At 37.1% G+C, this 18,837-nt stretch overlaps 1 protein-coding gene across 5 annotated transcripts in view; it reads right to left on the reverse strand.

Moving 5' to 3' along the window:
- LOC140167965 (uncharacterized) overlaps positions 1-18,837 on the reverse strand; it is a 39,103-nt gene that overhangs the window by 14,182 nt on the left and 6,084 nt on the right. For 4 of the 5 annotated variants that reach the window (XM_072191252.1, XM_072191251.1, XM_072191250.1 and 1 more), the window contains 3 exons: positions 8,685-8,982; positions 7,859-7,972; positions 5,594-5,640 (listed from right to left, as the gene is read on the reverse strand). The exons of the other annotated variant lie outside the window; for it this stretch is intronic. In XM_072191252.1, coding sequence (XP_072047353.1) covers positions 5,594-5,640; positions 7,859-7,972; positions 8,685-8,982 — 459 coding nt within the window. The remainder of the gene's footprint in view (positions 1-5,593; positions 5,641-7,858; positions 7,973-8,684; positions 8,983-18,837) is intronic. 5 annotated transcript variants of the gene reach the window in all.

The following is an 18,837-nucleotide window of genomic DNA, read 5'->3' on the forward strand; positions in this document are numbered from 1 at the left end:
GGAGGCCCTGCAGCAAAAGGTACAACATTTTTAAACAGTAAAAACAATTTAAAAATTACATGATACAGGCACATAGATTACATGTATCAATTATTTTACAATACAATTTTACAAGAGCAACAATGGTGCTGTAGCTCAATTGTTTCTGGATATAGGCATGTCATTGGAACTAATATATAATTATGATAACTATTGGCATCATGGTATTGTAGGTACATAATATCACAACTTATTGTCGGTTACCATATTCAGCATTATTATTATGGACTGCGCATTTACCTAGATAGAAACAATGAATAACAAGAAGGTGCTGGATTCACTGGACTTCAAGAAATTTTCTCCAACCCCAATGTCAAAAAGAAATCTATGCCACTGTCAATGAGGTATATTTTTGGTTTATTTTTTAGGACATGAAGGGGGGGATCAAAAAAAATTTAGATCATAAAAAGGGGGATAAAAAAATCCACCCTTTTTTAGGGGGATCAAAAAATTTTGACGTCCGAGGTTCCAACTTTTCCAACCCCTCCCACCAAAGTATTTATGAACACTCCCTAAGCATGTGGGGGTGTGAAGTTGGGTAAATTCTGGTGTAAATGTACGCCAACTACGTACCCATGTAAGCGTCTGAACATGCCTTTTTACATGTTTACCTTTATAGAATATAATTATGTTCATCAACTGTGATCATTTCCAATTAAGGTGGTACAGGTGTTTAATAGAAACCCAGAAATCATCATTATATCAAAATGTGTTTTTTTATTAGTAGTACATACATGTACTTTAGATAATACATTTAAGAAATTACAAATTATGTGTATGCAAATTGGATTTTAAAAAAGCTCTGAAAACAATGTCTTTTTATTATTTTCTTTGTTTTCCTTTATTTTCAAACACATTTTTTAGACTATTTCCTAGAGCTTGGACCTACAATCAAATTGAACTGGGACATTGATCATGTCTATAGAAATATTTAGTCAAATTAATTTACACAATTTGGTACATACATTATTAAAAAAACACAAAACCCTGATGTTAGCAGAGGTCCATGATATCTTCGCAAGTTCTTTAATTTGACACCTCATGTATCTTGATAAGACATTATATAGTGGAGCTACATTTTTTTAGTTAGCAGAATTTTCCCTAATTAAATATGCAAATTAGCTAATTAATATGCTTAACATTTGAGTTAAAGTATTTTTTGTTTATATCAGTTACTTTGTACCAAGTTTTGAATTTCTATGATCTTCACACAAAAACCGATTGTACCACCTGTCTCACCTTAATATAAAGCAGGGCCAAATTTTTACGAGCTGCATAGTCAATAAGATAACAATAATGTTAATTGGACCATTAAGTACTTATCTTGGAGACAAACATCTGGGTGAGAAGGAAAACTAGAAACAATTATATTGTAAAAACACATATCTAGGGTTTATGCAATAGCTGTCAGGTGCTTTATTTTTAAGATTATGTACAATATAGAATGCAGAAATGGTCAAATGTCTATAGGGTAGCTATTGCAGATACGACCTTCTCGATATCATTATAACTTTCGCAACATGTTTGCCTGGCCTAATTAAGTGTATTTAATTAGCTCTCAGTTTATTTACTCAGTATTTTATGACTGCTAAGCCTTTATAGTTGTTTACTGGTCCCCCCAAAACCTGCCAATTGGAAACATTACACATATTAGCACATAGTAGAACCATATTGTGTTATTAGTTGGCCTTGGTGCGATATCTAAGGACTTGCCGAATGTAAGGCAAAGCAACCCTGAAAAGCAAACATTGAAGCAACAAAATTCAACATCTCTTTTACAAAATGCAACAGCATCGCCAGATCAAGGAGTTTGTACAGTGTTTGTAATATGATCAGCACTGCAAACAGTCTGCAAAGGAGACTATTCTCTGAAATTTTATACAAATTTTCATAACAAAATGATCCAAAAATCACACTTCCGGTCCAGGCTAAATAAGTAACAATTATGAACAATCATGCAAAGATCGCCCCTCAAATTACCAGCTCCATTACTCAAACGATGTAGCAAGAGAAAGTAAAAAACCGTTGCAAATCTGTATGATGACAATAGCTCAAAGTTGCTTGCAAATTGAGCTAAAAATTACATACAAATACACAGATAGGTCCATGATGCAGTTTGAATAAACAAATTCATGAAGGAAGAATCCTTCATCAACTGAGAACATTCATGTTTCAATCCCATTACAATATTTTCCATTACCAGATTTGTCTCTTAATGATCACTCTTCTCAGGTCTCTTTTAGAACTATAAAAAAAATGTATCCATCCTGGTGCTGTTTGGATATTCACAACCTAAGTACAGACAAGACATGATTTGCAAGGCTGCCGCTTGGAAGGGATCCGATTTTGAAATTCACCATAAACAGCAGTGCTCTAGTGCTTTGTAGAGCACCATATAAATGCTTGTAATGCACAGCCACCTTACAAGGCAAGCCAGTAATATCCATGTTAAATATCCCAACACACAAATTACCTCAGTGACAAAATCATTATTAGTGTTTAAGAAGCTATTGGAACTCACTATGCCGAATCTATTCAATTATGTATACTTCGGTGCCATGCATCCTTCAAATCCAACTTTCAAATAATCATCCTCATCAGCACTTACAATTACTTCTGATTAGCTTGCAGTTAATTATCTTCAATGTTCAGGCCAGGGCAGCTAAAAATAATTTCCTTTCTGGGAACGTGAACTGCTTCTTCTTCTTCTTCTCGGATACTGCTTAACGTCCCAAGTGGAATAAGGCAAGCAGGAATTTGCGCATGCGTGTGTTTTTCTTAGTCTCTTAATTATGTTGCTTTCCTTTGCTTTGAAGTAGCTGTGTAGTGCTTCCTTGAACTGTTCAGTGCTGGTGATTTCAGTTATGTTGTGTGGGAGGTCATTCCAGTCTCTCACAGTTCTCGGCACATATGAGAACTTGTAAATGTCGGTGCATGTTTGGTGTTGAGTGAATGATCTTATGTTAGATCGCCGAGTAAGCCGTTGAGCCGGTAACAAATACGAGTGAACTGGCAGTGCCAGGTGGCCCCTAATGATTTGTGCAAGATGGATAAGCGTTGAAGCTTCCTGCGTGTCGACAGCATCTCCCAATCAAGTTCTTTCATCATGTCCGACACACTAGATTTCCAATCATAATTATTGGAAACCATACGCGCTGCACGTCTTTGTATCTTGCCAACCTTCTTTATCTGCTCAGCGGTGTGCGGGTCCCAGACCCCAGAACAATATTCTAGGGTGGGTCTCACAAGTGCCTTATAGGCAGCTACCTTGGTGTCTTTGGTGCATGAACTAAGGTTCCTGCGTATAAACCCTAAAGTTTTATTTGCGGAGTTTACAGTTCTGTCAATGTGAGTATTCCATTTCAGATCCTGGGTGATATCCACGCCTAAGTATGTGTGAGACGAAGTCTCTTGAAGTACTGAGCCCCCGAGAGTGTACTGAGTAACTAAGCTTGACTTTGAAGCCGGTATGCGTAGTACATAACATTTCGCAATATTAAAAGACATTTTCCATTTCTTTTGCCAAGAAGACAATGTGTTGAGGTCTTCTTGTAATGACATAGAATCAGTTAGTGAATGTATGGATTTATAAATAATACAATCATCCGCAAATAAGCGGGTGGTACACTGGAGTTCATCAGGCAAGTCATTGATATAGGCAAGGAACATCAGCGGGCCTAAAACAGTGCCCTGGGGTACCCCGGACTCAACACTGACCCATTTAGAATGTTCCCCACCCACAATGACTCGCTGACTACGTCCCGTAAGAAAGGCAGATAACCACATGTTTAGCTTACCACTTATGCCATAATGGGATAATTCGAGTAACAATCTGTTGTGCGGAACGACATCAAATGCCTTCGAAAAATCCATTATGACGGCATCTGTTTGAACACGATTATTGTGTGATAAGCTGAGATCATGTATAGTTTAAATTAATTGAGTCTCACATGAGTGCTTTTGTCTGAAACTGTGTTGTTGGTCAGTTAATATATGATGCTTGTCAAAGTAATTCATTATGTGAGAATGTATGACATGTTCCAGAACTTTTGAACACAATGTGAGCGACACAGGCCTATAATTTCCAGGCCTCCCCCTTCTTATATATAGGGGTAACATTCGCCAGTTTCCAGTCCCCAGGGAGCTGGCTTGTGTCAATTGACTTCTGAAAAATTACAGTCAACATAGGTGCGATCTCAGGTGCACAATCTTTCAGGATGCGTGGCGGTATCCCGTCAGGGCCAGCTAGGGGCCTTGTTTGGCTGGAGATTTGAGAGCAATTTCTCAATTCCTGCTTTAGAGATGACAATTTCAGGAATAGGAGGGAGAGTACATGGTTTAAGTTGCAGCATGGATGAACTGTCCTGGGTGGTAAACACCGAACTGAACTGGTCATTTAAAAGTTCGGCCTTTCTGGTTTTATCTGGCCTTCCGAGAACCTCCTCATTCAATGCATGCGTTTAATTGTTGTGCTGTTATATTTTATATTTGAATGAAATAAAGATGAATGAATGAATGTGGGAAGAAAGGAAGCTGCAAATAACGCATGAGGGAGTTAGGCTAGCATAGCTATTAAGGGTAATTCCCTGGCAGAGGAAATGTATAGCCCGGGATCTTGTTTACAATTAGATATAAATGAACGAGTAAAAGTAAGTGGAATAGTGTAGAACAAGACCTGTTTCTTGAAGAAAGTGTGTGAAAAGCAGAAATAAGCCCCATTCCACACTATTCCACTTACTCTTTGGAAATTGTCATATGTGTGAGAATCTTACACGAATTCTCACAGATTTCTTGTGCTGGGTGCCTATTATTGGGCTGTGATTGTTGTCCTGGAAGCTGTTCAATGTCAGTGCATTTTGCTGTTGTGTCAGTAGCACAACTGCTTGGTTATGAGTAGAGTATTGAAGTAATCCTCTGTGTAATTTTGGTTCATTTTAATGCACAGGATTTTAAGATATGACCTTGTGAAAAATTATGAGATTCTTTTTTTGGCTTAGTGCATATATATTACATTTGAAGTGTGCCCTTGTGAATAAAATAAAACTGTTTTGTAAGTCTACTTGATTCTTAATACGCACTATTTACGCTTCTGTACTCAAAATTATTGAGGCAGAAAACAATAACAAAAATCAACAAAATTATCATTAACCCTAATGCATCTGAAACCTACACCTAAACTGGTTTTTAGGCCTCACACCTAACTCCTTTGGTGGGCTGAGGTGTTTGCTTGAAGAAGAGTAGATGAAGAGCAAAGTTGTTGTTGTCCTTTCTGTCTGGTTTTGAACCACTGACAAGCAATGTGTGGTAATTGCCAGCCAAGCTTTTCATGCCTATTAGCGGTCACATTCTTCCCTTGGGCAGGGCTGTGAGGGGTTTTGTGCTGTAGTATATGTTATTGTGCTGTAGCATTTTGTAGCACTCGATGCAGTTAGGGTTAATCTCCACAAAATGACGACTGCTATTGGAAAATTAGAAAAGAACAGGATATCGGTTGATGACAGATTATTTCCGAATCACTGTAGCACATAACACTTTTAATTAAACAATGACTTACCTTGCATTTATTTCTGCCAGGATTCAAACCGATGTCATCAAGTAAGGCTTTGTACAAAGAACAAAAAGTTAAGTGAAATCACTGTTTGTAAGGAAATTTTGGCAGTTATTTATAAGGAAAATTTGGTGGTTATTCCTAAGGAAATTTTGGCGGTTATTCATAAGGAAATTTTGACAGTTATTCATAAGGAAATTTTGACAGTTATTCATAAGTACATTTTGGCAGTTATTAGCACTGTCATGGTGTGAATAAGGAAATTCAGCTCTTATTCGCACCATGGTGCATTTTGACTCTTATTCATACCCAGAACAAACAACCGGCACCTTGCAATTATCAATTCAAAAGTTTTAAGTGCATGTACATGAAAAGGAGAAAAAATGATACAAAATTTATTTCCCAGTACACCATTTATTTCCCAGTAAACCACCAAGGGTTCTGATGGATTGAAAGGGAAAAAAATCTAACACCTAGAATCAACCCCTGGTCGCAAGTGTGGGAATCCTGATACATATCCACTACCCTCAGAGATGCCACTGAATGAGGTCTTGGTAAAAGAATGTTGGTAACATTTCCAATAAGTCACATCAGTAGCACCATAATATTCAACTTCTAGCCTTTTCATGCCTGCCTTCTTCATGGGCAATGCTTCACATTCATATATAGCTGGTAATATGAGAGCATGTACATGTAGCAGTCTGGTTTTGAATTTACTTTGGGTGACCTAGCTGCCATGTCACCTTTTTAGTAGAATTTATATTTTATTTGAATATTATTATAGTAATTTTATATAGTGACCTGACACCTCACTTTAAGTTTTCGGTCATTCCATACACCGTAAGAGGTAAATGGAGTTGTATTCATACAACCAATAGAAATTGACTGGGCGGCAACAGGCCATAATAACAAAACATTATGGTTTTCATAACTCACACACCGCAATCCGTATTTTCAAAACTGCCGCCAAAGAAGAAATAGACTGTGCTTGGCTGTAGCCCGGTTTGAACTTGTGTTCAATTCCTTTTTATACAAGGATGCTTATTAAAGCACAAAGCACAGGGAAATAATACAATTACATTACGTTACTTAAATGAACCACAGTTTGGAACATTTATTATAGGCCTATCACATTAAACAGTTATATTTTGGTCATGATGAAATTATTATAGTAAAAGTAGAACATGCATAACACATCATATTTTTGGTTGGCCTCTTCCCACTTTTAAGTATGTAAATCCACATAATCAACTTCTTTCAAGTCCTGTGAACCACATAAAACATATTCATACCCATTCATACTGTTGTGTCATATATGATACCAGCTATGGGATATATCCAAACATTCCTTGCCGTAAAAACAACAAAATTGCTTGTTCCGCAGTAAATTACATACAAAATACTTCACATTCAAAGTTTAATTAAGTTACCAGCTTTGTTTAAAATAGAAGCTCAATGCTTTAATTAAGTTTAATTAAGTTTTCAGAAGCTATCCACATGCCCGGTCTTAGTTATTTTCAGTTTTGTACGTTTACTCTTCAGATCCACTGCAATGCATGCAGGGATAGCACTTATTGCTGAGAGGATCCTTGTCCCCATCTGATCACAAAGATATCCTACATATCTCAATATGCAAGAGGTGTCAAGCTGATACAAAATTACTATAATTATTATCATTATTATTGTTATTATCTTTAGCCATTGATGTGTTAAAGCCATAATATTTGAATTTGGTTACATAATAATTTTGTTATTCTTTATTCAAATTATGCTCCCTTGCTCAGATTGATGCGAGCGCCATGTTAATGAGCAACATATGAGGAGCTTTGTGTTCCTTTTAAGAGCGTCGCTCTGCATGTCCCTACCAACATTTTGATGGATTATCAGTCTGTTGTTATGATTGTCCAATGATTGATTCAGCCAATTCGAACTCCACTTTTATGTTTACGCTGCACAAAATTACTGCACTTGCTCAAAATATAAACGACTGACGTTCCTGCCTGCCAGAAACTGTAATCTGAACTTTTGAGATAATATGGAAGAAAACAAATTTATTATCGTGGCCTCTTAACTGTGGAGCTCTAAGGGTGTCTTAATAAAAATATCAATTCAAAATTGCTCACTTGTCCTACAAACACAACAAAAATTATGTTTGAAAAAAATTAACTAAGTACATATAAAAAGATTGTACAATGTACATTATGGTTTTAACCCAAACTATAGCAGACTTTTTGCAGTGGTTTGTGTTTATCAAGTCAATCCTTTACTTACCTTGCTGTGACCGCCTGTCGGAAGCATTTTTTAAGGGTACGCATATAAGGCAGTCACTCCTTGTGCAATTTTTCCAGTGGGATATGATTTGTCTAGATGATGCACAATGGCGAACTGCAATTGGAGAGAGACCTATCAGTGTCAGTTTAGATTGGATCCATGTTCATACAAGATTCACTTGCTTTCGCGACCACCTGCTTTCAAGATTACCTTTGGTAAAAGAAGTACAGAAGCCCAATTTTTGATTTTATTATGGTGCAATTAATACAGACCAGCACCTAAATACTCGCGAAATCCAATGCAACCCGTGGTCAACGCCAACACGCAAAACAGATACACGCTACCAGTGATGCTTAAGATATACGCGACAGCTTAGTAACCGTACAGTATTTTTTGGACCCTGGATAATGTATTTTATGCTGTTTTTGCTATTGATTGAAATTCAATCGAGATTGAAAAAAAAAATGAGATGAATATGCAGCGTAACTTACCATCTTTAGGTTTAAGGTATTGGGAGTCTTATGTGATTGATTTTTGTGCACTGTACTAATTTTGCATGCTCTGTAAAGTTACATAATTTCTACAGGCACAAAGCTAAAATCTCAAAATTATTTGCTCTTTCTGATTCTACTGGTCTGTTTTTGATGCCAACTTTCCAGGATATGTCATGAATTGATGGATTCTGTGTTTTGCATGTGACTTTTCCTGTGAATTTACACTATTTTCACTAAGTGCTGTGATTTACAGCAATTTGGTTGTTTTCCCCACTAACAATGGACCTTAATGGAGATACATGCATACAAGAGGGTATAAAAAGATACCATACCTTGACAGGACTTTCCTGCTTGGCAGATGGACATGTGATTCAGCACATTTTTAATTGTGCGGCAGTGAAGGAGAGCACACTCCCTGATTATTCCATTGGCTTGGTTATGGTTATCCTGTCTTCGACAATTGTGTGCATGAAGTAGCAGCACAAGCTGTTGTTGGATCAATTTGCGCTTGTCTTGGTCAATTAAAGGTGGTTGCTGCTGAGTTGCATTACCATTTGCCCCTTGTCCAGCAACTGCACCCATGGCTGGTTGTTGATGGTTTTCATTTGCCCCAGCTTGCTGCTGCTGGCCCTGTTAAAGAAACATAATAGAAACATACTATCTAGCAACAAAATCAGATTGTTACTGATCATACTTGGGGAAAAAAATTATACTGTGACAGTCTTCCAGCTGAAGATTTTGTTTTGGGGCTAAATCATGAAAAACTTGAGGGGATATAAAAGAGGGCTTGGCATGTTTTGGGGGCAACAGGGTTAAGGAAGAAGGTATGCCTGATTGCAGGTGGTATATAAAACCTACACCAAAGCTATTACAACCCCATTATGGCTATTGACGGTGCACAGCGTCGACACCCTATACGATAAATAGAAATTTAATACTACGTTGGTGGCGACGAGGCGGTGGTATTTCACGAGCATAAGAAAAGAATTCTATCTGATTGGCTAGCAATCGATAAACTTATAAACTCAGTAGTCAACTACAAACTCAAAATGGAGCATTGTATTCAATTCGGTTGAAATCGATTATTCTATTATTGACGTAGATAAAGAAAGTGATAGTGTGTCAATAATATACATTGTATTGCACCTGGGTTTTACATGATTCCTTTATATAATTATTTTTCTCAAAGAGTTGAATATATTAAAATTTTTACCCAGGATTTCAAATTTTTTACCGCAAAATTGCAGTTAAACATATCCACAGCAAAATACCGGTCCTCACTAATTAGTGCATTTTTTTTCCAGTTAGTGCATTTAAAATAAAACCTGTGATTTACCTGACAACAAATAAAATTTTCTTGCAGTAGAAATATCATATGGGATACTGATATGTGGAGCTGCTATACGCGTAGCTGACTTTTTGCTCCGTGGAGCCAAATTGACCAATCATGTTAGAGTTTTTCATTACTCGGAGGTAAAACTGACCAATCAAGTACGACTTACTCATTTATTCATTAAGAATTTGCCAGGCGAGCTTCACGTGGTTGCAAGATATCCTCGGTCACGAAAGTTATGATAAAAGTAGTTTATGAAAAGTACGAACCGTTATTATTAAGATGGACATGCACTCATAAGAAACTCATACAGTATTGTACATAACTATAATAGCTAGGCAGAGTGGTGGTAAACCATGCACACAATTCTGCGATCTGCAGTGTATCGCCGGGAGCTAATTTGTACAACCTGCGCGGCGTGGCCTGCGGAATCGACCTTCAGCAAACCAGTTCGGATTTACTTTATATACTAGTAGTAGGCCATACATACTGTAGTTACTGTCCGTTTTCCTATACACAATACTCAGTGCGATCACCATTGACGTGTGACCTCTACAAATAGTGTATGTTAGAAGTATAGGCCATTGCCTAGTAGACGTCAATGTATAAAAAATAACCGCCAATATTTAAAGTATTCTCTGAAATTCTAGAAAATATAGTTTTGTAACATGTCCTAAATTTTAGCTAATTTAGGTGTTTGGAAATATTGGTACTTTTGTGTTTTAGGAAGGATATGTAAACGACAGATAACACCAAAAAATATGAAGAAATTATTTCTAAACCGTGTTAAGTCTGCAAACCATTATGCTTCTCATTTTCAAGAACGCTGGTTAACAATAAGCAGACTTTTGTCTAATTTCGTAAACACTAAGCCCACACAGTATTGTTACCTTGCGTTAAGCTTTATAATCGTTCACCCAACTGAAACTATAATACCAGCTCATTGCTCATTGCACAGGTAAAACAGACACAAGTGCAGTGTGTATTTAACCAGAGAAGATCTGATGTAACATAGTTGAGCTGTTTTCATTGAGTGTTATCTTGGTTTAATAGCTTTTAATGGGGTTTAAGTCCTTCAAAGGTCGTGGTGAATTCTACTGTAGACATCGACTGCATCATGATTATTTTAAAGTCAACAACATTCAACAATATGATCACTGTGATAGTATGACAGTATCAGTACCGTGGGTGTCAGTGATCCTGGCCTGACACAGTAGACAAACAAACAAACAAACACGCCACATACATGACACATGCATGCAAGGTAACATTGACTATACACTAATCAAACAATGGTATTGGTCCTGTACAACTGGTCGTGGTTTATTTACATTCGATTCATTTAAAGGTGAACCTCATTGAAAATAAAGTTATATATCAATGAAAAGCTTATGATGTCAGGATACTAAAAATAATTTTTCCGATTTTTTGATGGCCAATAAAGCTGAAAAATTAAAAAATGAATGAATTTTGGTCTTTTTAAGGCGCCCAAAAGCACCCAAATCAATCGTCTATGACCTTGGGAATGCTCGTGGCGTAAGCTCAGGGTTCGTGATCACGTGATCCTACTCGGAAACACGTAAACAAGACTTGCTTCCTGTACTTTGCAAGCTGATGCCCGGCAAGTCTGATTTTCACAATAAACATGATAAAGCTTGAAATTAGAGGAATCTTCAAGTTGCTGGTTCCTTCTATATATATTAGAAATAATAGAATTATTGTCAACACATAAATTTTCCGTAAATTTTTGACAAAATCAGTCATAACTGGCTGGGTAAAACTGGGTAATTGAGTTTGAATTTCGCGCTGGGATCAATCCCATGCGCAAATGCTTGCTGCTACCGAGTACCGTTCATGTCATGGACTGAATCAGGGACTGAATAAACATGATCGAATAACAAATTAAATACTTGTTTGTGACATTCCCTATTCTTGATTCATTTTAAAATATCTGATTTAAAAAAATATCGTCTTGCAGTCGATTTCGTCAAATCCAGCCCATATAAAGGTTTTCATATTTAGCGCATTACGGTAATACATTCTTTCCACACAATCACGATTGAAAGAAACAGATACTCGGGCAGATACTTTATGATAAAATAAATACAATTTAGGCTTAGTAGACCGTTATTAAATGGAAATCTGAATAAAATTAAAACATTGTCACTTGTGTCACGATTCTTTAATGATAGTACAATCAGTGTACGGTACTGAAAAAAGTGAAACATTCATGTTTTATGGATTACCGAACACGATCGTAAATTGCTGAAGAAATGGCAGGGACGGATATGCACAAACACAGCGACTCGCCGGGGCTTCATCCGCCCGGCAGCACTTGCGTTGTGTGGTCCATATATCTGTGGTTTCATAGGGTGTTTCAGCAGATTTGATCAATCGTTCCCTTATATTTAGAACATTTACAGGAATAAATTTTGCTGATGAAGTAGCAATAAGTTGGAAATATCAGAATGTGAATATCAAATCGGTCATTTTGTCTGCAAGTAAGTACAGTACAGTCGCGGATACTGAACACTCGGCGTGAGTGAGACAGTCACTGAGCTCATCCCGTATGTATCTATATACAAGTTCGTCTATCATACATGACCGGCCATGACCGGTTGTAAAGCTAAGAAATAATTAAAAATCCTGTACATGTACCTTATTCTATTCCTTCATTTTCCTTTGATAAGTTCATCTCAACTTGGTGTGACGATCTGAACTGGTAGCACTAGCAGTTATTTTTTGCAATCTGTTTTCATTCGGCTAATCTTCGCTCTTCGTGCTTTACTGTAATATTCCCTATGCATATCGTGGATGGCTTGGCCTATCCCAAATCACCCCGCCAGCACTTTTCCCATTTTTAAATCCCACACTTTATTCAGGAACTTCATTCTTGATTTGATCATGATATTTCCTTCATGTAATTCTTATTTTATTGAAGATATTTTTCATGTAAAGTTGACAATGACTGAATTGGCCGATGCATGCCACAGTAATACACGGACATTGTGTTTACAATCAAACCCGGAAGTAACTGTGTGTCCCTGGGCTGACGTCGTCAACGAAAGCGCCCAATTTGAACGATTTCGTTTTGTAATTTAGGGGGTGCCAATATCCAATCTTTGCATGGAGATTATGTCTAGCCTGGTACGCTATGCAAATAAAAAAATATTCTTTTCTGCTTCCTGACATCATAAGCTTTCCATTGATATATAACTTTATTTTCAATGAGGTTCATCTTTAAAATCCCCATAGTAAACATTAATTTTGGCAAGAGTTTTCTCTCTCTGGAACGAGGATGCATCCACTGGCTCCGCGTAATGAAAAGATCTAACATGATTGGTCAATTTAGCTCTCCTTGAAGCGAAAAAGTAAGCTACTGCCAGTAGCAGCTCCACGTTAATGGCGGTTACGACCAGCCATATACTGATCATGCGAAAATCGTAAAAACATAGAATAGAAACAGCGTGGCAGACTCTCAAAATCTCACATTGTATGCTTAGCCCGAGTCGCTCGGCCTATCGCGAACAAAATCACCATGCGTAGCTTTTGAAAAACGTGAGGATTCATCGTACTATCACAACAATTATTAACACGAAGATATAGGGACGATGGCGGTTAATGCGGTGTAAAGATAGAATTGAATCATATCAAACAATAGGCCTATTTTGTCAGTAAAATGGAAAGTTTTGGAATCTGAAAACAATTCAAATGATGGGAATACAAACAGCTTGCAGCATGGGAAGTCCAAACTTATCAGAATTTGCTTAATCATGTCTATTAAGCGGCTACAAAGCGCACATATTTTTGGCCTATAAGCATATTAGTGTGTAAAATATGTTCCCACTGAATTTAGCAATCACAAAACACAAGCTTAGTTGGTGGAGAATAAACAAATTTGGAAAATTACCTAAATGACCCTTAAATTACCTTTGACCTCACATCTGTTGACATCACATACACATGTCACTGTACCCCCAACTGAAACTATAATACCAGCTCATTGCTCATTGCACAGGTAAAACAGACACAAGTGCAGTGTGTATTTAACCAGAGAAGATCTGATGTAACATAGTTGAGCTGTTTTCATTGAGTGTTATCTTGGTTTAATAGCTTTTAATGGGGTTTAAGTCCTTCAAAGGTCGTGGTGAATTCTACTGTAGACATGACTGCATCATGATTATTTTAAAGTCAACAACATTCAACAATATGATCACTGTGATAGTATGACAGTATCAGTACCGTGGGTGTCAGTGATCCTGGCCTGACACAGTAGACAAACAAACAAACAAACACGCCACATACATGACACATGCATGCAAGGTAACATTGACTATACACTAATCAAACAATGGTATTGGTCCTGTACAACTGGTCGTGGTTTATTTACATTCGATTCATTTAAAGGTGAACCTCATTGAAAATAAAGTTATATATCAATGAAAAGCTTATGATGTCAGGATACTAAAAATAATTTTTTCCGATTTTTTTGATGGCCAATAAAGCTGAAAAATTAAAAAAATGAATGAATTTTGGTCTTTTTTAAGGCGCCCCAAAAGCACCCAAATCAATCGTCTATGACCTTGGGAATGCTCGTGACGTAAGCTCAGGGTTCGCAGTCACGTGATCCTACTCGGAAACACGTAAACAAGACTTGCTTCCTGTACTTTGCAAGCTGCCCGGCAAGTCTGATTTTCACAATAAACATGATAAAGCTTGAAATTAGAGGAATCTTCAAGTTGCTGGTTCCTTCTATATATATTAGAAATAATAGAATTATTGTCAACACATAAATTTTCCGTAAATTTTTGACAAAATCAGTCATAACTGGCTGGGTAAAACTGGGTAATTGAGTTTGAATTTCGCGCTGGGATCAATCCCATGCGCAAATGCTTGCTGCTACCGAGTACCGTTCATGTCATGGACTGAATCAGGGACTGAATAAACATGATCGAATAACAAATTAAATACTTGTTTGTGACATTCCCTATTCTTGATTCATTTTAAAATATCTGATTTAAAAAAATATCGTCTTGCAGTCGATTTCGTCAAATCCAGCCCATATAAAGGTTTTCATATTTAGCGCATTACGGTAATACATTCTTTCCACACAATCACGATTGAAAGAAACAGATACTCGGGCAGATACTTTATGATAAAATAAATACAATTTAGGCTTAGTAGACCGTTATTAAATGGAAATCTGAATAAAATTAAAACATTGTCACTTGTGTCACGATTCTTTAATGATAGTACAATCAGTGTGCGGTACTGAAAAAGTGAAACATTCATGTTTTATGGATTACCGAACACGATGCGTGAAATTGCTGAAGAAATGGCAGGGACGGATATGCACAAACACAGCGACTCGCTTCGGGGCTTCATCCGCCGGCAGCACTTGCGTTGTGTGTTCCATATATCTGTGGTTTCATAGGGTGTTTCAGCAGATTTGATCAATCGTTCCCTTATATTTAGAACATTTACAGGAATAAATTTTGCTGATGAAGTAGCAATAAGTTGGAAATATCAGAATGTGAATATCAAATCGGTCATTTTGTCTGCAAGTAAGTACAGTACAGTCGCGGATACTGAACACTCGGCGTGAGTGAGACAGTCACTGAGCTCATCCCGTATGTATCTATATACAAGTTCGTCTATCATACATGACCGGCCATGACCGGTTGTAAAGCTAAGAAATAATTAAAAAATCCTGTACATGTACCTTATTCTATTCCTTCATTTTCCTTTGATAAGTTCATCTCAACTTGGTGTGACGATCTGAACTGGTAGCACTAGCAGTTATTTTTTTGCAATCTGTTTTCATTCGGCTAATCTTCGCTCTGCGTGCTTTACTGTAATATTCCCTATGCATATCGTGGATGGCTTGGCCTATCCCAAATCACCCGACCAGCACTTTTCCCATTTTTAAATCCCCACACTTTATTCAGGAACTTCATTCTTGATTTGATCATGATATTTCCTTCATGTAATTCTTATTTTAATGAAGATATTTTTCATGTAAAGTTGACAATGACTGAATTGGTTCGATGCATGCCACAGTAATACACGGACATTGTGTTTACAATCAAACCCGGAAGTAACTGTGTGTCCCTGGGCTGGCGTCATCAACGAAAGCGCCTCTAATTTGAACGATTTCGTTTTGTAATTTAGGGGGTGCCAATATCCAATCTTTGCATGGAGATTATGTCTAGCCTGGCACGCTATGCAAATAAAAATATTCTTTTCTGCTTCCTGACATCATAAGCTTTCCATTGATATATAACTTTATTTTCAATGAGGTTCACCTTTAAAATCCCCATAGTAAACATTAATTTTGGCAAGAGTTTTCTCTCTCTGGAACGAGGATGCATCCACTGGCTCCAGCGTAATGAAAAGATCTAACATGATTGGTCAATTTAGCTCCTGAAGCGAAAAGTAAGCTTACTGCGTAGCAGCTCCATCGTTAGGCGATTACGGCCAGCCATATACTGATCATGCGAAAATCGTAAAAACATAGAATAGAAACAGCGTGGCAGACTCTCAAAATCTCACATTGTATGCTTAGCCCGAGTCGCTCGGCCTATCGCGAACAAAATCACCATGCGTAGCTTTTGAAAAACGTGAGGATTCATCGTACTATCACAACAATTATTAACACGAAGATATAGGGACGATGACGGTGTGCGGTGTAAAGATAGAATTGAATCATATCAAACAATAGGCCTATTTTGTCAGTAAAATGGAAAGTTTTGGAATCTGAAAACAATTCAAATGATGGGAATACAAACAGCTTGCAGCATGGGAAGTCCAAACTTATCAGAATTTGCTTAATCATGTCTATTAAGCGGCTACAAAGCGCACATATTTTTGGCCTATAAGCATATTAGTGTGTAAAATATGTTCCCACTGAATTTAGCAATCACAAAACACAAGCTTAGTTGGTGGAGAATAAACAAATTTGGAAAATTACCTAAATGACCCTTAAATTACCTTTGACCTCACATCTGTTGACATCACATACACATGTCACTGTACCCGGGGGTCATTGTGTTCAATGACCAATGTTAACCTTCAGTGCACTAAAACAACAATGACGTCACCTGACCCCTAAATAGAGCTGTTGTCGATTGCAGAGTAGAATTTTTATTGTTAACAAACACCAACAAGTAATTAAATCTATAACTTGCCACATAACATTTATTGGGCAGTATAGTTATTTTAAAGGTATATAGTCAAGTCTAGGTACATTGTAAGTTACCACATTCAAGTTGAGATGATTATGCCCTTATCATGATAATTATATCTCCCTAGACGTAATCTCTCACTGGCTTCGACCTGGCATTAAGCTTATAGCCTAGACTATTGGAGTATAGGACTAAAACCGGGATGACATTTCTCGAACCTCTGACCCCAAATCTGTGAGGACCCATATAGGACCTCAGCCTTGGACCAATTCCAAGCCTTGCCAAGAATTCTCTTCTTCTCCCAAAATGTTCCTAGGTTGTAAATCCTAGTACAATTCTGTTCAGTTGCTTGTGAGAATATAATTGTAGAATTTCTTCTTACATCCATACACTATTTTCCATGTGTAGTTATAATTAAGCAGGGTATAATTAGTCCTCTTGTGGTTCAGAAGTCACATAAAGTTGGTGGTCCCTGTGCACATGTGCACATTAAGTGTCAGAGCTATTCAAAAAGTGAATAAGGAGGAGGATCATCCCCGGTCCTGATATCTACACTCAAACCTAAGCTCCTGGATTGTGCACATTTTCATTGGTTATATCTATGCACGTACATGTAAAGCCTGTATGATAATATTCAACATTGAAGTACAGCACAAATATAGGAAGAAGTACAGAAATGAGTTATTGCACAACCACTATCAGACCCTCATTCAGGCTAATGGCCTTGAACTTGCATACATACCTTTTGAATGCGGCAGAGAAAAGAAGAGTGAATAAATAAATAACTTGTTTATATTAACCTTTTGAATGCTAGAGAGAAAGGAAGGGTGAATAAAAAGAAATCTATGGTTTTAAGTAGTCAATCAACAAAGAACTTGCTTTTGAATGCAAGAAAGAGGAAGGGTGAGTAAATAAATAGGGACGGCGGTCTCAGATAAGTCGTCCGAAGATATGACCTTTTTTTTTCATTTTCATCCTATTTTAGATTGTGAGATTATCGTCAATACATTTTGGTGCCAATAGTTTCTTCATATTTTCATGGATTCTAGGTTAGATCACTCTTAAACAAGAAATGTCTTTAAAAAGACAACACCATGGATGAAATTCATGTTTCATTATTTTACATTGACAAGTACTTGGAATGCTAGTAATTTTTTGTGTGTTGCACATGCACAACTAACCGGGTTGGAAATGTTGTTACCACGAATACCACCAATGACATACTATAAGCTAAATTGAAAAATGTGTGTTAAACAGGTCTACATTTAATTTATACTTAATTTATACTTGTACAAACAAAGGGATCAATGGAAATCACATCCACCGAGTTTCGCATCAATCCAACAATCTATATTCAGACGACTCTGTGATTACGTTTTATGACATGACTTTGAACATTCTGACAATCCAACAATATATAGGCCTACTTATTCCACCTCATCAGGCTCAGATGACCTTTAACAATTATAATCAAAAAGACTGATTACTCAATCCCAGGGGTTCCCTGGCTCAATTCAATCTTTATTTCCTGAATGTGTTGATTATAATTGTTACTACTAACTGCCCAGTTGCTCTACCAAAATGTATAAAACCAAAGCAACTATCTACCCCAATTACTGGTATTTAACCCCCCCCCCCCCTAGTGTCACTCCCAGCATCAATTAGTGATGGTATAAACTAACCCTAGTTAACAGTGCAGGTGCCTGGGCACCTTATACCCAGCTTGGTTCCTGTCTGGTCAGATAATTGCTCATTAAATTGTTGAATTAGTGGTCACTTGTTGACAGCTTATCAGTAGCCTGGATCAGCAGGGGTGCATTTATATCATTTTTCATAGAGCAATTGTTCAAAATATTTAATGTCACATGGTTCCTAAAAACCTTATTTGTGAATGGATTTTTATTGTTGAAAAAACAAAATGTATATTTAATATATCAATTATTCCATTAACAGCAATTTCCTAAGTTT

This window comes from Amphiura filiformis, chromosome 13 (assembly GCF_039555335.1).
Source record: "Amphiura filiformis chromosome 13, Afil_fr2py, whole genome shotgun sequence".
Classification (NCBI taxonomy): Eukaryota; Metazoa; Echinodermata; class Ophiuroidea; order Amphilepidida; family Amphiuridae; genus Amphiura; species Amphiura filiformis.